The sequence below is a fragment of the Phocoena phocoena genome, chromosome 8, assembly GCF_963924675.1.
Source record: "Phocoena phocoena chromosome 8, mPhoPho1.1, whole genome shotgun sequence".
Lineage (NCBI taxonomy): Eukaryota > Metazoa > Chordata > Mammalia > Artiodactyla > Phocoenidae > Phocoena > Phocoena phocoena.
Genome location: NC_089226.1, coordinates 106,576,078 through 106,602,396, shown reverse-complemented (window position 1 = coordinate 106,602,396; position 26,319 = coordinate 106,576,078). Strand labels below are relative to the sequence as shown.

The following is a 26,319-nucleotide window of genomic DNA, read 5'->3' as shown; positions in this document are numbered from 1 at the left end:
TGAGAATTCCCTGACTGCCAGACTGAGTTAAGTACTTTATGACAATCCAGTGATATAAACACGATTGTTATCTCTGTTTGACAGATGGGGAAGCTTAATAAGTCTTGCAAAGGACAGGTAGAGGGTCTGGGATCTGGCCCGGAGAGGGAGAGTGAATTACCAGACCCAGGGGGCGGGGATGTCCTTTCAAACATGAGATTTCAGCGCTGTAGTCAGGAAGGTGAGAGAGAGTAAATCTCTCGGTCGTGTAACACTGCGCCCAGGATCACAGCTCCCAGGAGGGGCCTCTGCCACCAGCCTCCCTCCAGCCTCCCCTGCCTCCAATGGAGGCCGTTCGTTCCTCCAATTATAAAGGACACTCTGAATTCAAGCCTGTTTAGTAGCAGTATTGTTTTGACAAAAGGCCACGGGGCTGGCCGGGCGGGACTGGGAAAAGTCCGCGTGAATGACTGTTCTCTCTCCCGAGCGGCCTCAGCTCAGGTCTAAGACAAAGTGAGACAGAAACCTCACTGTTTCTGAGGACCTGCTGGTCCTCACTGGACAGAGGACCAGCACAGGCCTGTCTGCAGCTGCGGCCCCCAAAGTCAGGGAGACAGGCTCTCTGCCACCCGGTCAGGATCCAACCTTTGCTTCCTGGTCATCAAAGCGTCTTAAGGCCCCTGGCGCCCTCGCAACTCCAGCGGGAACCAACCCTACAGCCAGAGCTCACCCACGCCTGCCGGCAGCCAAAGCGTCACCCAGAGGGGTGGTCCCCGTTGAGAGCAAGATGCCTCTACCACTAGCCGGGCCGAGGTAGAATGAGGCCCGCTGAGCATACCTGGCTGCTTTCGGGGGAAGTAACGTCATCTTGCGAAACAGCATTCCCACCGGCTCCGCTATTGTAGCTTTCTATTCTAGGTACCCCAAAAGCCTCCTTATCACCAGACCCAAAGCATTCACCAAGGACGCGGTGGTTCTCATTGATGAAAATAGCAAAACTAATACCAACTTCCATTTTAAACATTCACGATGGACCCGTGGGTCCCTAAGTCAACCTGCTGACTACTTTTACTTCTCCTAATGTGTTGTGGAGACTTTGGCTGACTCTTGGATAATCGGCACAGCCGCAGTTCCTGCGGGCTAGAGGTCTGCCCCCCACTGTTCATGGAAGAGATGCTCCCCGCCCCACCGTGCACAGAGAGGTTAAGGAGCTGTCAGGGCAGCATCAGCAAACCCGCTGAGAAGTTGAGGGGGCTGCCCTGCTGTCCCCAGGCCGCCAAGGTCAACTCTCCCTGCACTGCCATGCCTTCTGCCACCAGGGCAGCCAGCCGGCCAGGCGGCCGACCTTTTGCTCTCCCCAGAAAACTTCCCTTAGACTAGACTCTCAGGCTTTGCCAAGGAGAGAAGCTCTGGAAACCAGTGCTATGGTCACAGATTTCAATGCGCCGGGGCCCCCGGGCATCAGCCAGGCCAACCTCCCCCTTTGACAGATTGAGAAACTGAGGCCCCAGAAGCCAAGGTCAAGCGCCAGGGAGATTCCTAGGAGACCTTCATCCTCCGCCCGTGAAACGGTCATCCACCCATCTTCCCAGGGGAGGAACTGACCAGAGCAGGAAATGCCTTGACCCCGGAGGTCATTGCCGAGAAGGCCAGCCCCTCCCCGGGGCAGATGTGGGGAGGGCGTTGGTTCGGGCTCCCCACACTCGACCAGAAGGGCGCTGGCCTCGGCCCCTTTCTAAGAACAGGTGACGGCAGAAGGACCTGCCCTCCCGCCCGGCCGCCCGCCCGGAAGAAGGGGATAGTTACGTCCTCGTCCCGCTCCAGCTCCAGGCCGGCCTCCATCAGGTTGCCCTCGTACTCCTCCCGGCGGAAGCGCTTGTCATCCTCGTGGTAGTCCAGTGGGGGCTCGGGCTCGCCCGCACCCACGGGGCCTGCCTTCCCGGGCAGGGGCTGGTCCTGCCGGGCACTGCGGGCGGCCAGGCCGGCGTCGCTGTGCTGGACCCGCCTGGCCAGGGTCCTGCTGCCCGAGGCCCTCTTGTGATGGTACACCAGGACGTAATCCACCTTGCGCTTGCCGTCCCGGAAGTACAGGCCATACTTGCACTCGGCGTCGGGGTCCACGGACAAGGAATTCAGCAGCTGCGGGGGCAGAAGAAGAAAGCCACTCGCCGTCAAGGGCTTGGGGTCGGGCCCTCGGAGGGGAGCGCGCTTCCAAGACAACTGGCCACCCACCTGCCCTCCCCAACTCTTTCCCCTCACGCCCTCTGATCACTAGGGGCCCAGACGGCTGAGAACACTGCAGAGAGCCCTGCCTTCAAGGAGCTGCCATTCAAGAGACGTCGCTGCTCACGGTACTTGAAGATGCCAGGCTGGGTGCTCACACGCGAAGGCCTCCCGCCTCTCCCCAGCGAGCTCACGTTGCCTGGGAGGGACCAGGCGGCTGGAATGGGCTGTGAAATCTGCACGGCCGACCCCCCGGGGGGTGCTCTTCGCACAGGCCCACAGGGTCCCAGGCAGAGCAGAGCTGAGCTCTGCACAGTGCGACCTCTGATGGCCAGCAGGCGTGGCAATGTCGTGTCAAGGTGGCTGCGGGACCGTACCGGCCCTCGCCTGGCCCGGCTCTGCCACTGATTAGCTGTGTGGTCGGGGCCAGGTAACCACTGTGTTAGTCTCAACTCTCCCGCGTCAACTCCCAGACCGGGAGTCGAGTATTCAGCAGCTTGCCTGGGGGGTGGTCTCAGGGGCCAGAGCGAGGTTGGGGAGGGAGGGCGGTGGCTGGTACTGGCGGGATTCAGGGTGGGTCGCTGCACATACAGTCCTGCCTCGGTTTCCTTATCTGCCTGAAGGACTCCAGGGGGCCAAGGAGCCGGGAGCCCACCTGGGGTGGGGGATTCAAAGCCCAGGTCCTTCTGCTAAAGCCACACCCGCTTCTCTAGCGTCCCCGTGGGATTCGGCTGGTTATTGAGGGTATTAAGGTCTGCTGCAAGCTGGTCTCTTCGGAAATAAGAGAAAATAAATAAAATCACGCTGGGAAGAGGTCAAACGAGCAACTCTGCACCATTCAGAGTCTTCGGAGCTGCACCAGGGCTAAGGAGCCAGGCCCACACCCAGGCGGGCAGCTGGTACTGGGAGAGCTGGGGGCCTGGGTGGGAGGAGGGAGGCCCAGCCCAGGACAGAGACCATGGACCACCCCAGCGCCTTTGGTGGGTCATGTTGCAGGAGAGGCGGGAAAGAGTTGTTTGTATCAATTTGTCAGGGGAAACTGAGGCCCGGTGGGGTGAGGGGCACCCGAGGTGACAGCGCAGGCGGGCTGAGCCCAGCCTGGAATCCTGTCTGCACACCCAGGGCGCCCCTCCTCAACAGTAACAGGGACTTGGGGTGACACTATTTCTCAGCATGGGGCACAGCCTTTCACGGAGTCCCCGCCTGAGGGCCCCTGTAATTAGGGCTGCTTGGCCCGGAGGAAGTCGGGGCTCACGCGGGCGAAGCGATCGGGCCCTTGCTTCCCGGCGGATCCCCAGCGGCCTGCTCCACTGGACACCGTTAGGCTGAGTGTAGCCGCTCAGCTGAGCTGCAGCTCCACCCTCACTGCTCCTGGAACCACAGCTCAGGTGAAGGTGGAGGGGAGCTTTGGGCAGCGAGAGGCCTCAGGTAAGTCCAGGCTTGGTCCCTCTCCAGCTACGAGTCCCGAGGGGATACTCTACCGTCTCTGGGCCTCGGTTTCCGCCTCTGTAAAGTGGGTGGATAATAGAAGCCGCCCCCACTGGCAGCCAGGAGGACCGAGTAAAAGAACGTCTAGGCTGGGCGGACTCTCCCTCTAACTCCTGAGACAGGCATCCCGGGTCCACCCCGGTGTGAAGACAGTTGCTCACTCCCCTGGGTTGTATCAGGGAGGGCGGAGAAATGCAGCGTCACGGGGAGCTGGCCGCTAAAGGTGGCTCCTCTCCTCGCAGGAGAGTGGGCAGCAAAGCCAGACCCGAAGGCTGCCTGGGGGGAACGTGGAGGACGCTGGCGGACGCTGGGGAATAACGCTGCTGCTGATGGGCAGGGCAAGAGCATGGGAGGGGGGCAGAGCCAGGTGGACACGCGGGCTCTGGGCGGGGAGGGCACACCGCCTGCAGACTCTCAGCGTCTCTACAAGGGGTTCATCCCTATTTTCCAAACGGGGAACGCGGATCTTCTGGGCTGAGCCAGGGGCTCATCTCCTCGACTTAGGTCACAGGATTCTTGTGAGGACCAAGTGTGATGGGAGAACTGAACGTATTTTGAAGATGAACCCCTGAGCTGTCCCAAGGACGGCAGAAAGATGGCTGTCTGAGGTTACGTGGGAAGAGGTCAGGGGCCAAAAGTCCCCTTCACAGCAGGTGTGCCCTGACACAAATACCACAAACAGCGCGAGGGCAGTCTACCTGTCTCTGCAAACTTCCTCCCCAGACTCTTAGAAAAGGGCAGAAAAGGCGAACGGAGCCCTGTATCCACACCTTGGTCGCTGGACTGCGACCCAGTGCGTTCTTTCTTTATATTTATTTATTTTTTATTGACGTGTAGTTGATCTACAATGTTGTGTTCATTTCTGCTGTACAGCAAAGTGATCCAGCTACACAGATCTCTGCCTGCACAGAGCCACCTTCGCTGGGTGACTCAAAGAAATGACTGAGCAACACTTACTGGCTTGAGCTGTGCTGGGGATGCCCTCGGAGGCTCTCCCCGGCACACTGCCTGCCCTGCACAGACAGGCCCCCAGCTCCTAGAGCCACTGCTTCCAGCCTGTCTGTGGCCATTTCTCTGGTGGGATGCAGCTCAGCCCTCCTTCCTGCGGCCACGCGCTCCTGGTTCACGGCCCTCCCGGCCCGTCATACCTGAAGCCTCCCCACCGTAAGGCTTCCGTGCAAAATAAGTCACTAGTCTCCTCTGGGCTTTTCTGCTTGCTTCTGGGCAGTGAGAAGCTTGAAAGAAGAGCCGAGCTGCCTCTCTGCAGACTTTGGGGCCCTCACCAGAGTTTGGGGGACTGAGAATTTCTGGATTGCGAGAGACAACGGGTCCCTGAACTAAAATTCCAGAGCCCAGGGGCCATTTATTAAGGGCTCCATTTTTTTTTTTTGCGGTACGTGGGCCTCTCACTGCTGTGGCCTCTCCCGTTGCGGAGCACAGGCTCCGGACGCGCAGCCTCAGCGGCCATGGCTCACGGGCCCAGCCGCTCCGCGGCATGTGGGATCTTCCCGGACCGGGGCACGAACCCGCGTCCCCTGCATCGGCAGGCGGACTCTCAACCACTGCGCCGGCAGGGAAGCCCAAGGGCTCCATTTTTAATTTCACAGCCCGTTCATTCTCAAGTTGAATCTGGTGTATCTTGGAGTGCCTGTTTCTCTCCATTTCCTTAGCTGCCACCTCTACCTCATGCCTCCTAACCGGTGTCCCCCTCATTCCCACCTCTGGGTCTTCAAATATGTGATTTCCTAGTGTGAAAGGCCCCACCCCACCCCGTTATGGGTATAACTGGCCCCTTCTCCTCCAGAATGCTCATCCCTCCGACAGGCTGTCCGTGGTCACCTGCCTCTGTGTCTTCGCCCTTCCTAGCTCTCCTTGCAGCTGGTGGGTGACATGGGACAGTCATCTGCCCCCTCCTGGCCTCAGTTTCTTCATCTGTGGTAACAGCACCTACCCCATATGGTTACTGAGAGAGTGAAATGAGTTAACACACAGCGGCGGGCCCATCGCTCTGGAAGCATCCCTTGTCGCTGTCTTGGGTAACTTCCACCACTGCTCCTTAAGCCCCAGCTGGGGGGGGCTCCCCGGCCCTTTCACTCTGGTGGTGTCCGGGATCCCACAGGGCCTGGTACGCAGCAGGCACACAGTGTGCGCTGAAATGATGATCCTAAACTTTCAAGGTCACCACCAACACAGGTCCCTAACATTGCCAGCATTTCTGCCCAAGCCCAGCTGTAGAGGACACCCCATAGCCCACAGGAGCCCAGTCATGACCCCAGGGGGTGCAAGGCCAGAGGGTCTCTGCCTTTCCGGGACCGCACCCCACAGGCACCTCCCTGGACGCCCGGCCGGACTCCGGCTGAGGCCAGAGAGGCAGTCTAGGGCAATCCTGGGCTTGGTCAGAGGGAAACACGGGGCTGGGGCCTCCGCATCTCCTGGGGAGGGGCTTTGGCAGTGGCTGTGTGGGCACCAGGGAGAAAGGGGAGTCTGTCCTCTGGCCCCGGAACGAGCGGCAGCGGGGCTCCCCGGCTGAGGGCGCTGGTCTCAGCCCTTCCCCCTTCAGGCAAACTTTGTTCCAGCGTTAAGCCAACCCCACATGGGCAAATTCTGACCTCCGGGGATCCTTGTGACCGCTGGGTCCCGCCCCAGAGAGAGTGGTAGGGGTACCGGGGACCCCAGACAGGGGACCCAACCACGTGGTCGGCCAGGCGCTGGCCCACGCGGCCCGGCTACCACCCAGGCCAGGCGCTAGCGCTGGGCTGGGGACCGGGACCAGCGCGGAAAGTCAGTCTCGAGCGACCGGCGCCCGCCTGCTGCCCGGAGTGTGCGCAACTCCCGTGCCGGACCCCGCGCCGCCCGGGGGACTCCGCGCCCCGTACAGGTCGGTCCCCGGAGGGTGGCGGCGGGGTGGGGCCTGGAGGCTGCCACCCTCCAGGGACGAGGCGGCTATCCCACCGGGGGCCCCAGCGGCCCGCTCGGGCGAAGCGGCTGCGGGCTGGGACGCAGGGCCGGGGCGGGCGCGGGCGCGCGGGTGGCCGCCCCCCACGCGCCCCGAGCCCCGCGGACCTGGCGCGCCCCGCCCCCCACCAGTCGAGCCCGTCCGGGGCGCGGCACAGGTGCGCAGTCCTCCCGCCGGATCGCGGCCGCCCGCACTCACCGTGCCCTCGGACGGCAGGTAGCCGATGTCCTCGATGGCGCAGATGTTGATGATGTGGACGCTGCGGTCCGCGGCCGGGAGCGTCGAGTACTTCTCGTTGACCCTCATCGCGGCCGCCTGTGCGCCAGGACCGCCGGGCGGCGCGCCCTCCCCATCCACGGCCCCGGCGGCCTCTGCAAGAGGACAGGCAGCGTTCGCTTTGCGCTGGCTCGTGGGGGGCCGGGCCTCCCGCTCCGCCCGCCGCCCGCGCCGCCCGGCCCCGGTCCCGGCCCCGGCCCCGCGCGCTGCGGTGCGAGAGCGCCCACCCTGCCGGTCCCGCGGGGCCCACACGCCGGCCGGCTTCCTTTGCCTCCAAGAAAGATGATCCGCGCTGTGCACCCGCTTATGGCCGGGGCGGCGGCCACGCGGCTCAGATTTTCCGTAGAAATTAAAACACAGCAAGAAAGTATTCCGTTCCTGCGGGCCCCTCCAAGTTTTATTTTTATCCGGGGAAAGCGCCCCTTGGTGGCCCGGTTTTCATGTCAGGGAGGAAAGGTCCAGTCGCCCCTACCTTACAGTTCAGTTGCGGGTCACCTTGCAGGGGAGACACGCTTCTGAGATAGAAGTCAGGAATGCTCTCCCTGCCCCTTCCCGCTCCACCCGCTGGCTGACTCCGGCCGGCTGTCACTCAGCTCTCACCTCCTCGGGGGAGCCTCCCCTGCTTTCTGCATGCCCGCCCTGTCCAGCTCCCCGGAGCCCCCTAAGGTTGCCCGCAGCCCCCACTTATGGAATGTTTAGTACTCTGTGCCCAGGCACGAGAAGAGTCTGGGACACAGTACATCTCATTTAACCCCACACCCTGGTCCTCCTTTTGCAGAGGGGGCTGGGGACTTCGGAGGCCAAGGAAGTGCGGGCCGGGGGAGCGCGTGCAGCGTCGCCTGCACTCCTTCATGATGCGCTGCTGCCTCCCTGAGGGGGGGACGGTGACTTGGATGGTCTCATCCCAGGACTAGCGGGGCTCGGGCACACAGTTGGCACTCCTCAGGACATTTTTAATCCTCCATCCCTGCAGGAGGGGGACGCAGGTCTCTGGGGGCAACCATGCTGAGGTTTAGCCCTCGGGGGCCACGCTAGCAGCCCTGCCCAGTGGGAATGAAATCTCCCGTTTTTCTGCCTTTCTGCATGCCGTTAGTTCCTCAAGGTGTGTGTGCCAAATGCCACCTCCTCCAAGAAGTCATCCTGGACTGCCCCTCACCCAATCACTGAGGCCCGAGAACCTGCCTGTACCTTGACGACAGCACTTTCTTTACTCCACCTCATTTTACAGTGGATTCATACAGTTGATACGCAATAATTACTTGTCAAATGGCCACTGAGGAACATTCAGGGCCTACAGAAATGATTCTAAAGAATGATTATAAAGCTGCCTTCTAAGGCCACGATGTCATCAGCCTGCTGTGGTCCCACGAATGCATTCTGGGATCAGACAGGATGGGGTGGGGGAGACAGGATGGAGTTGGGTTCCTGTTCCGGCACTTTCCAGCCCTGTGGCCCTGGAAGAGGCTCCTTAAGGCTCACAGCGACTCCGCCTTCTCCCGTCAGCATCTAGCGTGTGAAGCTGCATCTCAGTGCCGGGCACAGGGGCGGCTGGGCAGTGGCCACCACTGTTACTACAAAATATCCTCTTGTCATCGTCATGACCTTCTTCCCTCTCCCATTTAGACTCAAGTTCATGAATTTTCTGAACTTGGAGAAATGCAAGAAGGTTACTCCATCCTTGGGCTGGCCTTGCCAATGGGAGCTGAGTGGCCCTAAAGGACTCTTTGTCTGCACCTTGGACAGCTAGGGTAGGTTTGGAGAAGTGCGCTAGGCTGCCGAAGGCCGGAAACAGTCCTCCACAGTTTCTGCCATGCCAGGGAGACCTTGCTCTTAAAACTTCAAGTTTTCAGGGCTGGGAAGAATGACACAGACACACACACACACAGACACACACACACACACACACACACACACACACACAGAAGATTATGTAACTTCATTCTCTTATCCGTGTTGGTAAACAACCGAGATTGTGTAACCCTAATGTACCATCTTTCTAAATTTATTTTCAAGTGGCAAAGGGCCTTGCCGAAGCCTACGAGATATAATTTATGAAGAAAATAGGAAAAATGTAATTCCTCAATTCTGGGTACATTGGCATTTCCAAACGTTTGGGGGGTGACACTTGACTGCTGACCCCGGGAGGCCTGGGGGCTTTGTGCCTGAGACCTTCTGGGGGCTGCAGGGTGGGGGACAGTCTTTGAGGCTTGGCAGCTCCCCACCTCCTCCGGAGACAGCGCCCCCTCTGGCTTTGCCCCAAAAGCTGTGTTTCTGCACTTGTTTCTGTGATTCATGCCTTAGCCAGGTTCAAGACATCTGCTTGCTTGTAAAGCATCACTTTCTTTGCCACATACAGTTGAGTTCCTTGCTTTGCCCTGCTCCCTGCATCTGCTTCCTCTTGCCCTCTCCCCTAAGCTTCTGAGGTGGATGGTGTAGAAATGCTTCATCAAGGGGAGGGGAAATGCAGGGTGGCCTCTGCACAGAGCAGGTGCAAGGATGGGCTAGCTGAGATCAATTCCATCCCCGGGCCACTTATGGCCTGGGCCGGGGGTGCGGGGTGGTCCCTGGGTCTTGGGATTCCAGGGACAAACAAGTAGTAAAAACATTCCCACCAAATCAGGAAGGAGGAATGGGACGCTTCTAGTTGAGATATCTCTTAAGTTAGAAGGATTTTAAAGGGTCCCTTTTGTTCTGGTGATGATTTCACCTCCTGGGTTCCCTGCCTTACACTGTCTCACGGGCCATCGTGCTGGGATTCCGTCTCTACTCTGAATCGCTAACTGCTTACAAACAGATCCTCTAGATAAACTGTTGCATTACTTTTGTATTTTCTTCTTTCCGACTCAGTGATTCTCACCATTAAAAATCCAAAGGGACTGATTTCACCAGAAGGATTAATTCCCCGCTCATGAATTAGTAAAAATCGGTCTCATTAGTTTAAGTGGTACCCTTTATTATGGGAAGTTCTGGGCCTCACGGCTCACCCTTTTCTGCCACCGCGTTGCCTTTTCGTGTCATTGTGATGTCACCCAGCATCAGGCACTTTCGTCTCTGCTGACATTTTAATAGTCACCAGGAGTGCAAGCACAGGGTGACAAGGGGCACAGGAGAGGAGGCCAAGCACGTTCCCGGGTGAATGCCTCCTTTGTAAGTGGCTCAGAAGGGGGCCCTTTCCAGTGGTGTTTTCTTTGCAACGTCAGTTTCATCTCCTTGGCATTGTGCGCGAGAAAGAACGAACGTCTCGCACTGTTCCAGCTTAGTGGCACCAGTCTGAGCCTCACCAGGAGAGCAGGCTCTACACAGCGAGCAGAATGAGGCCATAGTGAGCCCAGGGCGGGGATTTTTCCCGCGAGGCTCTCTCTGATACGGCGCTCTCCGGCGGGGCTTCTCACCTTGGCTCTGTCGACATCTGGCGCTGGATCGCAATTTGTCCTGTGCCCATCCTGTGCCCATCCTGTGCCCTGTGAGATGCTCAGAAGCATCCCTGACTTCCTCCCACTAAATGCCAGTAGCACCATCTCCCTCCCAGTGTGACAACCAAGCACATCGCCAGACATTGTTAGGTGTCCCCTGGGGGCAAAACCCCTCCCCGGTTGAGAACCCTGTTCCCAGGCTGCAAGGAAGACCCAGGAGGCTGATCTTACCACCCCCATTTCTCTGATGGGAATGGAGGCCTGGAGAGGTACTTGGCTTTTTATTAGAGATACACGAGGTGGGAGTTATGATTTGTTTTTACAAAATACAGAGATGCCCCCCCCCCAAGGCTGCTCTCAGTTGGTGGAGGGGCCGGCACAGCCCAGGACACACCAGGCTGCTCTGTCCCTCGTTCTGGCCACCCCTGCATGGGGCAGCCTTCTCCCCAGGACAGATCTCTGCACTCAGAGGTGCTAAATAAACGCGGTTGACTCACGGGCAGCCTGGGTGGGGAGAGGAGTGCGGAAGAAGTGAGCGGCTCATGACTCAGGGCTATTGTGAGCGTCAATGGCCACCCATCCCCCGCTGGCTCTGAGCCCCCTTCGAGTATCTGGTGGGCAGTCCCTGTAGGAAAGAAACGAGCACCCCACAGGTATATGACCTAACATGCTAAAAGCGACTCAGGGTGTAATTATCCCCAGGGAAGATGTGCCTGGAGAATTTATAACTGAGATACGGTGGGTGGGAGACTGGTGGGTGGGAGACTGGCCACCTGTCATTTCCTTCCTTCGAATGATAGCAGAGCTCTGAGCAGAAGCTGGCAAGCTGCAGCTGGATGGGAGACTCCTTGGGCGTGGAGACTGCCAGCCCAGAGTTCTGGAAAGTAGCCCAAGCATGGAGTTCTGTCTGGGGGACGTCCCCCCACCCCCACAGCATCCACGGGTGTTGTTTCCATCAGAGGGTTTTCAGATGATTTATGTGCTTTGTTGACCCAAGGCCCGCCTTCTGAGAATTCCTAGGAACCCTAAAAACATGCGCAGGGTAAGTTAGAACCCAGCCCATCACCTCCTCCTGGAAGCCTTTCTGGCCTGAGTCAGTTGGCATGACTCATCTCTGTTCTGCTGGCTCCATCCAGGCACTCAGGCCCATTTCTGCTCCATCTTCCTCATGTCTCCTCCTACTTTATTTCTCCACTCTTAACCCCCCACACCGTCCCATCTTTGGCACAATATAGATTTCCCTGTTTATGTTTATTTATTTAACAAGCAGTGGGGCAGTGTTTACTACAGTCCAACACTGTGCTAAGCTCTCTACAAACAGTAACTTGAATTCTTATAGTGATTACGGCCATTTGCAAGTGGATTCACACAGATGTCACCCCTCCACCCCCGGCCAAGTTCCTTTCTTTGGAGGTTTGGGGAGAAGTCCAGACTGAGTCTCTAATGGCTGCTCCCTCCTCCCCAGCGACCCTACAGGCATCAAGATATTAATTCCCATGACGACAGACACTCGGGCACCAGAAATCCTGCCCACCGGGGACGGGATGCAGGATGCAGCCGAGACAGCCTCTGGACCACCCTGCCCAGCAGAGGGTGGAGAGTCCGATCGCAGCGTGCTGGCTGCCCGCTTCTCAAAATGAAAGCCCCGCCCAGGGGTCTAACGCTTCTTCTTGGGTCTTGAAAGAATAGCAGAGCTTCAGCCTGCCTTGCTTTCATCCGCACTCCCCAAGAGAACAAAGGATTTCCAAGTCCCACGCACAGATCGCCTTCATCCGGGCTCACACCACACCAGGCAGAGCCTTCCAGATCATGGAGCTGCTGAGAGATAAGAGCCAGGTGCTCCAGGCTGAAGGTGGTGTGAGGCCCCCAGGCTGCAACCGCTCTCACCCGCACAGCCCAACCGCCTGCATCCTCCCCATGCACGCATGCGTGTGTTTTGGAGTGCATCATGTGTGCATTATTGCTGTCCTGGGGTCAGTGGCCACACACAACCCTTAATTTCCCTAAAGACCCATCTCGCGGGAGGCTGGACCCTGACGTCACAGCCTAGGTCGGTGACCTGGGTCTCCCTCCAGAGCTGATCCTCTTGGACCACTCTGTGTGACCTCGCACAGCATCCCCAAAGATCAAGCAAACCCAGAAATCCTTGGACAGAGGACCAGGCTTTGTTATTCTTACGGGAAGACCCTGATGCTTTCCTGTGAGACCCCAGGGCTGGAATCAAAGACCTTCTAGGTTTGGGTGAGGCCACGAATGGCCTTTCCCTGGAAACCCTGTTGTTCATGTGGTTGTACCTTCATGTGTGTATGATTCAGTGCAGAGCTTCTGTTTTGCGTCAGGCCTCTGCTAGGTCCTGGGTCTCCGTCCTGCAGCCAAGCTGTCGGGCTGCAAGCTTCTCTCGGGTACCAGAATCCAATAAACTGCATCCTGTGTTCTGGGGCCTGCCTGGCTGGACACCCAGCCCAAAGCAATGACCCAACGTTTTTGGGGGGCGTGAATGAGCTAATGAACCAGAAGCCTCACCAACAAGGCACTGGCTCTCCCTGCCCCGGTGCTGGGAGTCAGAACTACGAACCTCCTCCAGGTTTGGGGCCTCGGACCTCACGCTCCAGCGGAACTTTCTGGTGTACTAAAGGAGTGGGTTCTCGGGCCCTACACAACAGCACTGTCCAACAGGAACGTGGTGTGAGCCACTGGTAATTTGCGATGCTGACATAGCCACATTGCAAGAATAAAAATCATCAAGGGAAATTGATAAAGTATTTTATGTAGCTTATTCTATAAATTGTTATCTTTTCAACACGTGATCAATAAAAAAATTATCGACGAGCCAGTTGACATTCTTTTACCCTATAACAATTTGAAATCGAATGTGTATTTTATACGTACACAGCACATCCTAATTCAGACAAGCCCTATTTCAAGGATCAGATCTGCCTGTGGTCAGGGGCGAGGTACTGAACAGGTTAGCTACAAAGCCTGTTCTTATTATGTAGGAAAACTACATTGGATGGCTTTTCTTTTCTGCTTTACACTTCTCTGTGTCTTCTAAGATTTCTGCAGTGAACACAAATTAGTTTTATTACCAGGAAAAGGGAAACTGTTATCAAAAACTCTGACATACCATCTAACCTGCAGGGTTACATGGTACCCTTTTTACTGTTTGAGGGAAAATGGTCAGTTTATTGGATTTTTATTTGTACAGCACCAATTAGAGAAAACCACCTTTGCTTAGGGCCGATTGGAGACATGTTCCTAAAATATTTTGACAAAGTTTAGTCTTTAATTACAAAGCTTATATGATTACACAGCTGGTCACAGAGGCTTTTGAGTGGAGGAGGTGAGAGAGGTCTCTATTTGGAGACCCAGAGGGTGACGGCATCCTCCAAGGGTCCCTGTGCTAAGTGTTAGGTTCAGCAAACGTGGGCTGTCTGCCCCACCATGGAGCACGGGAGTGGATGCTACCTGAGATGCCAGCCCGGTGCATGGGGTGGGACACCTTACCCAGCTGCCTGCTTGGAGGACTCTTAGCCCCCGGCTCTTCTGATAGTACTGCCTGGACTGGTGGGGGGTCATTCATTCACTCCCCCATGATTTACCCACTCATTCATTCACTCATTCACTCATTCATTCATTCATTTACTTATTCATTTACTCACACATTCATTCATTCATTCGCTCATCCACTCACTCTTTTGTTACCTCCCCCCACACCTTGTCCATCCATCTCTGTTTTTCCATGCAGATTTCACCCCCCCCCCATCCACTGCATAATTCCCTTCATTGTCTCGTTTCTTGTCTGCCCCACACCCTCCCTTGGCTAGAATGTCAGCTCCAAGCTATTCTGTCATGATTCATTCAGTGACTCCAGATTTCCGCGCCTGAAAATGACACCAGAAGTAAGCCACCGAGCCGAGGAGAAAGGTACAGAATTGAGCCGATGATTCAGTGAGTTTGGGCCCCAAAGCATTTTCTCTTAAGAGGTAAAATGTGGAGAGGAGGGGGGGGGAGAGGGTGAGAGAGAGAGGAGCCTCTGCAAGCCAGGACAGCGTCTGACTTTGAGAATGCGTTAATAACCCACAAGGAATTAACTCAGCCCCTTCCATCCCTTTGCTTATGGAGACAAAACCCCAAAGTGCGTGTCCTGTAGAGTTAGTAAGTACACACACACACACACACACAGACCACCTGATCCCTAAAGGGTTAAAAATGGGCCCAAAGTATGTGACCTCCTCCCTCACGCTTGTACAATTTGTGGTCCTGGAATCCCCCCAGAAGCCCACCCCGACCACGGCCCAGATCCTCCACAATCAGTGATCCTGCAGATGCTGGAGGGCCCAGGACCTCCCCCTGTGTGGTGCCCGCGCCCCTGCACCGAACACCATCCCTTCCAAAAGCAGTGCCTGAGAGCACCTTCCCTGCTTCTTGTGTGAGAATTATTACATCTGAAATCAGGCTTTCTGGAAAACCAAACGTCTTTTTTTTTTTCCTGCCCCTTCCATCCACCCCTACGTGGCAAGAGAATCCCTTGGAGGAGAAATTTTCAGTCAATTCATGTTTTATTCTACAACTCGATTCTCAGGGCAAGCGCCTTGAGATCTTTGTAACCATCCCCCCTTGCTTCCTGCTTTCCGCCCCATTTGGCAAGAGGCTGACCTCTGACCTCAGCCCCAGACCCCTCACCTCCCTGTAGAACTCACTCCTGGCTCCTTCCAGCCCATTTCGGAAGAGAAAGTGCATCCTGTCCTTTGTCAGGGAGGATGTCGGTGCCCCCAGTTCCTTCCAAAGGGAAAACAAGGGAGAAACATGGTGCCCTGAGGTGGATCCCGGCCTGTGTGAGCAGAAGCACATCAATCGTTTCGTAAGGCAAAGTATGTTGAGGAGGTGCTCTGCTTTCCAGGGGGAACCGAACCAGCCTGGCCCTCCAGCCTGAGAAAGCACACGGGCACATCGCTGTCGGCTGCGGCCCCGGCATGGATCTAGACGGGCCTCTGCGGCGCCAGTGACATTTGGGAACAGCTGGCAACGGAGGGGCCAGGTGGCAGGGACCCTTCCTTCTCCCATCACGGCCTGTTGACTTTGGGGACCCCAGCAGGGGACTGTTTTTCCTTGAATGAGGGCCAGGATCCCCTCTCCATGGCCAGACACTTGTTAATGGCTTCGCAGGAGTTAACTTTCTCCCTGGGGTTCCTGCTCAGGTATCGCCTTTCTGGAAGGCCTTCCCTGTCCCCCCCACCCCCCACCGGCTTTGCTTCCAAGCAGCACTTGTTACCCAACTGTTTATTTTCTCTCTGTGCCAGGAAAGCAGGGCCCTTGTCTGTCTCTCTCGGCTGTATTCTCAGCACTAGCAAAGCACACAGCCAGGTGGCAAAAAAATATTAGGCTGGCCAAAAAGTTCGTTCGCGTTTTTCCATATGTTTTGGAAAAACCCGAATGGACTTTTTGGCCATCCCCGTATTTATCGAAAGCACGAATGAGTGAATAATGTGTGCTTCGCCAGTGTCCGTGGACTCCAGCGCCACGCAGAGCAAGCACTGTTACGAGGGGACAATTTTAATCTGACTCAACCAACCCCTGAGCTGCCTCTTGGCCAAAGGAGGTGTGGGATCTTCACCGACGGGTTCTCCCCAGGGGGAGAGGCTGCTGGGGTCAGGCTGCTGGGGCCGCTGGGGCCGAGAGTCCTGGGGCCACTGGTCCAGCCACCACAGGAGCCCAGTGACCAGCCCTCATCAGACCTCTGAGCTGCAGGAGGGAAGCGCAGGGCTGGGCTCTCCAGGCAGCTGGGTGCCTCCCCTTCCCCTGGACAATCAGCGAGTTTACTAAGGTCCTACTGTGTACAGCCACAGAGCTGTGAGCCCCAGACACAAACGGAACGACAGACCTGCCCGCGCGGTGCTTACATTGCCGGGGAAAGTCAGAAAACCCAGGGAGAGGCCTGAGAAAGAAAGATCACGGTAGGTCCTGGAAGGTTCTCCAGAGCGAGCGGCTTTCAGCCGAGCCCTCAAGGGTGACCGGGAGCCAGGAGGATGAAGAGGAGAGGACAGCCGCTCCAGGCAGGGGAAAGGCCCGCGGGCGAGGGCGCCAGGGCTCTGGTAGGGGGGATGGTAGGGTCTGGAGGGGAGGGCAGTGGCGAAGGGCGAGGGACTGCCGATTCATCCATCAGTTTCCCCAGTAGCGCTGCCGCCCTGTCCCTGTGAAGTTACAAGGTTGCCAGCGCAGCGTAGAGGGGAGGGGGACGCCCCCAGAGAGGGGGCTGGGTGATTTTTTCATGGGCGGCCACGGTGGCCTCTCCGTGAATGGGGCATTCATAGCCACTCAGGAGAGAGAGAGCTTGGGAAGACTTTGACAACCAGACTCTGTGTCTATGCAAATAAAAGGATTTCTAAGGATGTGCACTGGTGCTTCCTTTTCAAGAGCAAGGGCTCCCCTGCAGGGGGGAGTTGAGGGGGGCAGGAGAAGGGACCAAGCCGGGCTGAGCTGGTCTGGGGGTGTTGGCGCCTTCCTCTCTCTGGACCGTAGTGAGGCTGTGCCTCGGGGGCCCCTCCATCCAGCATCCACGGCGGAGTGCAACGTCACGATGACGGGCTGGCTGCATCCCGCACCCGGAAGTAATTAAAATTCCCCTGGACAGCAGACACCTCTGCTGTGCCATTACCAGGTGAAGGCCGAAGTCAGGCTGCCTCTGCACATCCACCCACACCGAATCCCCGGCGAGAGGAAGGTGTCATGTGCTTCGGCCCTGACGCACAGTATGTGCTCACAAATGCTCGTGGCAGGGATCGTCCCAGAGGACCCTTAGAAGTGTTGAGTTATCTATCAGCATGGCATAGGCTTCTTCCCTCCAGGGACCTGCGTGCCTGCCGGGTGACCTTGGACAAATTAGGGAGGCAGTCCAAGGAGGAACATTCCAGGTGGGGGCTGCAGCCAGGCGGGGCCCTGAGCTGGGATGAGCGCTGAGTGAGGGGCACGAACGTGGAGGCTGCCGAGGCTGGTGGCGGACCTGGTCAGAGCAGAGGTGGGGTGGTCGGGCTGCAGGGCCTCGGCCCCTCTGGGTGGGGGAGGGGCACAGGAGTAGAGGGATGCCGTCTGAGCTCTTAGGCTCAGCAGATGGAAGGGTTGTGCCAGGGTTTGGCAGAGTGTGGGGACCCAGGACGTGCATTTTAGCTGAGGACCCCGGAGCCTCTGATCTGGCACCACCCCTCGACAAGGTGCAAGGCCTCCTCTGATGACGGCTGAACCCAGGAGATCTCAAGCCCTGTGATGGAGGCTTCACTGCCTCTGAGGGCAGCTGACTGCCCCTGGGGCAGCTCTGAGGGAACCTGCTCCGAAAAGCCAGCCCTGCTTCCAGGCTTGGGCCACCTGCAGAATTACCCCATCACGAGAACAGCATCTAAAACTTAGAGTCAGCCGTGCAACAAAGCTCCCTGTATGTCCTCCTTGCTCGGACAAGCAGCCACAGTTTTCTCTACTCCCTGTCCCCGGTAATGCCACGAATCACTCTCAACCGTGTATTTTCAAAATCCTTTGTTCTGGGGCTTCCCTGGTGGCGCAGTGGTTGAGAGTCCGCCTGCCAATGCGGGGGACACGGGTTCGTACCCTGGTCCGGGAGGATCCCACGTGCCGCGGAGCGGCTGGGCCCGTGAGCCATGGCCGCTGAGCCTGCGCATCCGGAGCCTGTGCTCCGCAACGGGAGAGGCCACAGCAGTGAGAGGCCCGCGTACTACAAAAAAAAAAAAAAAAAAAAAAAAAAATCCTTTGTTCTGGAACATGGACACAGGCAAGCTAAGTGAGGACTCAGTGTTGGCAGCCCAGTGTGTGAGTGCAGGGCTCTGCAGAGGCCCTCCTGGGTCGCATCCCCCTCCATCCTTAACTCCTGTTCTCCTGGAACTGCCCCAAATGTCTCTATTGTGGCCCTAAGCTCGTCATTGACTGAGACAGCAAATCTCATGAGAACAGGAAAACTACTGATCTAATTCATACTAAGGTGTAAATGACTTTTTCCTCCCACGTACTTTTAATAGGTGAACAGGGCAACAAGCATCAAGTCCACGGACATCTGGGGATGGGGGACGTGGAGAGAGGGAAAAAACTTCCCAGGCAAAGGGAAAGGGGAGAAGGAAGAGGTTTGGGAGAAGGGGGGCAGGGAACGCCTTTACTTCCTGTTGGTCTGGCCCGGACTGACCCAGCCCTTCACTGCCTGCTGACCTGACTTTGGAGGCATGCACAACCAGGGAGGGGCCAGCATCCGTCTGATCCCTGAGGGCAATTTTAAAGCTCACTTCAGTCCCAGGCTTCCATCTGAAAAATCTCTCCAGAGCAGAAGCAGAGCCAAGAACAAAGGAGAAAAAATTGTGAAGCCCACAACAAAGGGCGCATGGGGGACTGAGAAACCTGTTTCTCAGATATTCGTCTGGCCTTGGAGAAGTGCTCCTTCTTGTCTGCGGGGCTGAGGCCAGAGAACCAGCCCTGGGGGGCGGGGGCGAAAGAGACACGTGGTGCTCTTCTAGACAGATGGACAGACAGATGGACGGATGGTGCCTGAGAGGTGGCCATGCTTCTGCCCCTCGGGCACAGGCTGTGAGACCCCAACCCTGGCCCCGATCTACTCTGCAGGCTGGGGGTCCAGCCACCCCAGCATGATCTCGGGAGCAGGAAGGGCTCTGCCTGGCACTTCATAAGCCTCCTTCCCTCAACAAGCCACAAAGCTGCCACATACCTATTGTGGGAGCAGCCTCTGTGCGCTGGGAAAGTGCCTCCCGCCTGTACGTGCCAATCCGCTTCCAAAGCGTGAAGACTTCTAGTACAGAAGAAAGAGGAACGAAGAAAAGAGGGGAAGAAAAAAGAACCAAACAGGAGAATGAGGGAAATAAAGAGAGAGCAAGATGCCCTGGAAACGTAAAGACCTGTATCTCAGAGAAGAGGGATGGGGAAGCCCCGAGGTCAGAGTCAGGACCTCCCCCAGCCCGTGTCATGTTGAATATAGTTATTGGTGACGGTTTGACTTTGACTCATCAAAACTTTACCCAAATATCATATAATATTGCTTATATGTGGAATCTACAAAAGTCATACAGATGAATTTATTTGCAAAGCAGAAGTAGAGACACAGACGTAGAGAACAGATGTATAGGTATCGGCGGGAAAGGGGGAATGGGATGAATTGGGAGATTGGGATTGACATATATACACTACTGATACCATGAATAAAATAGATAACTAATGAGAACTTACTGTATAGCACAGGGAACTCTACTCAGTGCTCTGTGGGGACCTACATGGGAAGGAAATCCAGAAAAGAGGGGATATATGTGTACGTATAGCTGATTCACTTTGCTGTACAGTAGAAACTAACACTACATTGGAAAGCAACTGTACTGCGATAAAAATTAATTTTAAAAAAGAACCTCTGTCTCTAAAAAAAAAAGTTACCAAAAGAAGGGGGGCAAAGAAAGACTTGCTATGACCAGGTCATGTTTCTCCAGAACCAAGGGGGTTGTGAAGCCCAGAGTGGGTGGGGTACGGAAGGTCCAATTTTCATCATCACATGTAATGAGACACCAAAAAAACAGTGGGCGAGACACTTGGGGACGGCTTGGCTTCCCAGGAAAGGGTACTAATGCCAGGTGGTGTGGTAAGACTTGCATTAGCATACATTTAATCTTATCGTTAAGAAAGACGGGGGGCTTCCCTGGCGGCGCAGTGGTTAAGAATCCGCCTGCCAATGCAGGGGACACGGGTTCGAGCCCTGGTCCGGGAAGATCCCACATGCCGCGGAGCAACTAAGCCCGTGCGCCACAACTACCGAGCCTGTGCTCTACAGCCCTCAACCCACAACTACGGAGCCCGCGTGCCACAACTACTGAAGCCTGAGTGCCTAGAGCCCACGCTCCACAAGAGAAGCCACCGCAATGAGAAGACCACGCACCACAACCAAGAGTAACCTCCGCTCGCTTCAACTAAAGAAAGTCCGCGTACAGCAGCAAAGACCCAGTGCAGCCAAAAATAAATAAATAAAATAAATACATTTATTTAAAAAAAAAAGAAAGGCGGGAATCGCTCAGCTAAAATGCCTGCTCGCGCTGCCAGGTCACGGGTCAGCAGACCAGGGTGGAACTTGCTGGGATTCGAGGGGCTGAATGCTCCTGTCACCTCCCCACCTGCTCTCCCCCTTCCCCTCCCAGCTCCCCACCCCCAACAAACATACAGTACCAGGCACGCTTGGACCTATGGCAGTTTCTACCCCAGGGAAGTTCAGTGTCTGGACTAACATTTGTGTCGGGCTTCACAAGCTGAGATTTTCAGCTGCTCCCAGGGGCTCAGAGGGCAGCTAAGTTTGGGACCCACCTAGTCTCAGGGGGACAGACACGCACGCTGGTGACCGTGGTGCTGTGGGACCAGTAACCCTTTATGGAGACAGGCGTGGAGTCCACGGAAGCCCCGTGGAGGGAATGCTGGACAAAGCTCCAGAGGGAGGGCGGCTCTGGACCCTCTGCCCACCTCGCTCCAGCCTGATCCCTTCAGAACCCGCAGCGCCAGTGCACATTTGTTCCCAGGGCTCTGCCTTTGCCTACAAGATTCAGCTCACTGGGCAAGTGTCTTTAGGGTCTTCTGGAAGATGGGTCCCCTGGGGAAGGCTTCCTGGAGCACATACCCATCCTTTGCAGATGTTTGTAAATATCTCTCAGGGGTGTGGTACCTCCACACAGCAAAAGGCTCTGGTCCTGATTCTGCCCCTGTATTCAGGGCTCACAGCATCTTCTTAATTAAAAAAAAAGTCACATCTCTCTTCTCAAAGTACCCTTGGCTGCATTCCCTAAGACTCATCCTCACACAAAGTCTATGAAATACACGGCACAGGTGTCATTAGACCCATTTTCCAGATGAGGAAACTAAGGCCTCAGCAGATCCAGTGGCTTACTCAGGATCATGCATTTGGAAACAACAGAGGTAGAGGACCCTCCCCTGACCACCTGAGCCCAAGAGCATGCCTTTCCGCTGTTGTCTGAGAAGTTCCAACTCTCAAGGCCACGCTCTGTGCGTACACCCCTCTAAGGCATAAAAGGGTCTGCAGGAGGTAGCAGCTGGTAAGATGCATAACGGGAGCTCTGCTTCTGGTCACAAGAGTGTCAGAGTAATCTTTCTGCCAAGGACAGCTGTAGAAGCTGGATAAAAACAAAATCCCCCAAAAAACACCCCTAGGTATTGGAAGAAATTGGAGGACAACTGAGGCAGACAGGACTCAAAGGCTAAGACCCCAGAGAGGAGGGAACCATGGAGAAACGGGCTGAACATTCTGTTCACTTTATTCCCAAACTGCTCATGTACGAGGCTGAGCAGCTGAGAAGTAAGGTGGAAAGTGACAGGAAAGGACACAAAGGCATCAGAGATTTGGGAAGAGTCTCTTGATTCTGCGGAAGCAACAGCTGGAGTTCAGGGCCCGCCAAGAAAGGGGTGGGTCCTGCTAAACGGTCCAGCTTTCAGATGAGAACCCTGAAAGGCTATGTTTCCGAAGGAGACCTTCCTTCCCCAAATCTTGAAGTCCAGCCTCAAATCACATCCAACCCTGATAGAAACAAGCTGACCTGTCTGTATTCTGCCCACCAAAGAACCTAGAATCCTCTCTCTCGAAGCAAACATCAGTGTCCAAGATTCAATGAAACACTACCACAAATGCCAGGAGGCAGGCTCAGATCATTAAAAACCAAGCAACACGAATAAACAAAGGAGTCAGAAGCAGTACTCGAAAAGAGTTCGACCAAGAATTTCCCACAACTGCTGACAGACACCAGGCCACATTTAATTATGGGTGTGGGAATCTCTACCAACGTCAAGAGGAGACACAAAGAAAACCACATGGAGCTACAAGTGTACCTTGTTTTACTGAGCTTCGCTTTATCACGCTTTGCATACATTGCATGTTTTACAAATTGAAGGTCTGGGGCAATGCTGCATTGGGCAAGTCTCGCAGCCCCATTTCCCAGCAGCCTTTGCTCACTTTGTGTCTCTGTGTCACATTTCGGTAACAACATTTCAAGCTTTTTCATTATTCTTACATTTGGTATGGTGATCTGTGATCAGTGACTTTGATGGTACTACTGCAAAAACGTTACGACTTGCTGAAGGCTCAGAGAATGATTAGCATTGTTTTTTTTTTTTTTTTTTGCGGTACGCGGGCCTCTCACTGTTGTGGCCTCTCCCGTTGCGGAGCACAGGCTCCGGACGCGCCCAGCCGCTCCACGGCATGTGGGATCCTCCCGGACCGGGGCACGAACCCGTGTCCCCTGCATCGGCAGGCGGACTCTCAACCACTGCGCCACCAGGGAAGCCCATGATTAGCATTTTTTAGCAGTAAAGTATTTTAAAATTATGTACATTGGGTTTTTTTTTTAGACATAATACTCTTTCACACTAAAAGACTACAGTATAGCATAAACACAATTTTTATATGCACTGGGAAACCAAAAAATTCATGTGACTCATTTATTGTGATATTTACTTTATTGCAGTGGTTTGGAATCAAACCTGTAACACCTCCGAGGTATGCCTGCACATAACAGTGCCACTGGTGAGAACAAAGGACAAGGAAAAAAGATCTTAAAAGTGGACAGAGAGAAAAAGACACCGTTTTCAAAAGATCAATAATAAGGTTAATGGCTAACATTTGCACAGAAACAATGGAAGCCAAAGACAATAGAATGGCCTATGTAAATCGCTGAAAGAAAACAACAGCCAACTTAGGATTCTATATTCTAAGTATTTTTCAAGAATGAAGGTGGACTGTAAATATATGAAAGATTTAAATGGAAAAGTTAAACTTGCTCGCGATGCCATGGAAACTCAAAGAAAAAAAGATTCTTAAAATGTGACGATGGGTATTTTCTTTCTATGAATACAGACTGGATTTAATGTTGCTCTGGGGGTCTTAAAAGCTGAACTAAATAACGATTTGTGAAATAAGTTTAAAAAAAAACAATGAAGGTGGAATAAAGATGTCTTCTGATGAACGAAAACTAAAAGAACTCATTGCTGACAGGTCTGCTTGGAAAGAAATACTACAGGGAGTTTTTCAGACAGAAGGGAAATAATCCCTAATGCAGGTAGAAAGGAATGAATATCACGGGAAAGGGAAAATCTGATGAATACCGATTGTTTAAAATGGCGATAATAGTGTCTTGCGGGGATTGAAATATAGATAGAATTAACACCCGACAAAAATAAGACAAAAGGTAAGGGGGTGAATGAAGTGAAAGGCATTTAAGGTTCTACATAGTCCAAAAGTGAACGGTAAAAGCACTATTATAAGACAGACTCAAAAAGCTAGGATGTATTTGATAAATACCTTGTAACCACCAGCGGAAGAATAAAAGGATGTATAACCAGACAATAGAATAGAAATCGGAATTTAAAAACGATTTGATTAATCAAAAAGAAGGAGGTAAAAATGTACCCCCCAAAACCCAAATGGGACAAATGTGAAACAAAGAGTAGATGGCGGGTGTAAGTCCAGATATATGTCAACAATTACATTAAGTATAGATGGGTTAAATCCTCCAATTAAGCGGCAAAGTTATCAGACTAGATTTTTTTAAAACTTCAACTCTATGCTATTTACAGAAGATGCATTTTAATATAAAGAACCAGAATGATTAGATGTTGAAGGGTGGAAGAAATATATACCATGCAAACACAATCAGAAGGAAAGTTGGTGTAGCTATACTAATATCAAATAAGGTAGATTTCAAGGTAAGAAATTTTCCTAGAGATAAAAAGCGATGTCTTAGATCAATTCAGCAGAAAGACATAACAATTCTAAGATATGTTTACCTCAAAGTACATAAAGCAAAACCTGACAGAATTAAAATAAATCCTCAACCATAATTGTATGTTTAACTGTGAAAATTTCACTTTCAGAGAATGGTAGGATTGTAGACAAAAATATCAACTAAAACTACAGAATACAGATTCTTTTAAGCACATGCAAACCATTTGCCGCAATGGCCCATGTGGGGCCATAAAGCCAATCTTAACATATTTTGAAGGACTGAACTGTCATTTTCTGATGACAGGGGAAATGAACAGAAACCAGTAACAAAATGACAATCCCCAAATGTTTGGAAATTAAGTGATACTCTTCTGAATAATCTATAGACCAAAGAAGAAATCTCTTTGATAATGTGAAGATAGTTTGAGCTGGATACAATGAAGATATGATATCCCATACCATATTATCATATGTAGCTAAATCTGTGCTTGAAGACTGTATAGCCCTAAAAGCACGTGTAATCACAAAGAAGAAAGGCTGATATCAATGATCTAAGTGTGCATATCAAGACGCTAGGAAAAGCCAGCACACCAAACTCAAAGCAGAAGGAAGCAAATAATAAAGATGAGAGTAGACGTCACTGGTTTAGAAAACATACGCATCACGGAGAAATTAGCGAATCTAAAAGTTAGTTCTTTGAAAAGACTGCTGATATCGATAAACCTCTATCAAGACTCAGGCCTGCCCCTAACAAGAGAAGACTGTATGCCATATATCTAATATTTAAGTTATAAATCAAGCTAACAAACTATTCAATAAAATATTTTCTCTCCTCCTACTTTGAGAAATATACCTTTGCACAACAGAGAAGGTAAGGCCCACATCTAGAAGTGGCAAAGTCCTCAGACATCTGTGCTGGAAGATGGGGTGATGCGGAGATGATGCCTTCCCCCCAGTCTTGTCACCCCGGTACCATGTCATACCATGAGGATCCTGCACGTCCACGCTCTGACCACAACTCCGCAGACAGCTGCCCTCAGCCACCCAAGGGGCCTGCACGGCAAGCCCACGCTCTGCCTTGGAGAGGGCAGTCTAGGGAAGGGGCCCACGCAGGCTCTGGAAGTGGGCTGGGGGCCATGTGGGTAGGATCTTCGGAGCCTGAGTGTCCAAGCGTGGTATCAGAAACAGGTGTGGGCTGAGGGTGGGCAGTGATTTCACCCCATGGGGAGGGGTGAAAAGGAGGAGATACAGAGCAAGGTACATGCAGAAGTGGGTTCTGAGCAGGGCCCTTCTTGGCAGGGATAAAGGGAAGGAAGTCCATGATCACTAACAGAAACAAGAAGGCAGATATCACTACAACTCCCACGAGGGCATCGTGAATAACTTTACACAAATACATTGGAAAAGTTACACGAAATGGACAGTATTCCAGAAAAACCCAACTTCTTAAAGTTTTCCTATGAAGAGATACCCCCAATAGTCCTATATCTATAAAACAAATTTGATTTAAATCCTTTTCACAAAGAGAATTCTAGGTCCATATGGCTCCACTGGTGAAATTTTCTAAATATTTTGGGAAAAAATTATGCCGAGGTCTCACAAACTCTTCCAGGAATAAAGAGGGACTACTTCTCAATTCACTTTAACCAAGAAAGGACATTACAAGGCACAGTATCTCTCTTAAACATACATGCAAAAACCCTAAACAAAGAGATTCCATTAACAAGGGTAATATGTTATGACCAAATTGAATTTATTTCAGAAATGTAAGGTTGGTGTAATATTTAAGAATTAACAAAGTAAAGAAAAAGACAAGTGATCATCTCCCTAGGTGCTGAAAAAGCATTTGGTAAAATTTAACACCTGTTTATGATAAACACTCCTAGCAAACTAAGGATAAACGTCTAAACCTGCAACGAATAGCAACTAAATAGTGAAATATTGAAAGCTTCGACCCAAGGTTGGAAAGGTTCGAATTGAAACATGTCTGTCATCTCCACTTCTATTCAATGTTGCCCTGGAGGTCCTAGGAATGCAATAAGGCAAGAAAAATAAATACGAAGCTATGGACTGGAAAGGAAGAAACAAAACTGACATTATCCACAGACAACATAATTCTGAATGGAGAAACCCAGGAGTACCTACAGATAAACCATTAGAATTAATAAATGAATTAGGCAAGGTCATTGAACATACGATTAACATTTAAAAGTTAATTATTC

The 26,319-nt window shown here is 53.4% G+C and overlaps 1 protein-coding gene across 1 annotated transcript in view; it reads right to left on the bottom strand.

Moving 5' to 3' along the window:
• ANO1 (anoctamin 1) overlaps positions 1–26,319 on the bottom strand; it is a 158,944-nt gene that overhangs the window by 79,665 nt on the left and 52,960 nt on the right. The window contains exons 2-3 of the mRNA XM_065883194.1: positions 6,845–7,017; positions 1,786–2,118 (exon numbers count right to left, since the gene is read on the bottom strand). Of these exons, the coding sequence (XP_065739266.1) occupies positions 1,786–2,118; positions 6,845–7,017 (506 nt within the window). The remainder of the gene's footprint in view (positions 1–1,785; positions 2,119–6,844; positions 7,018–26,319) is intronic.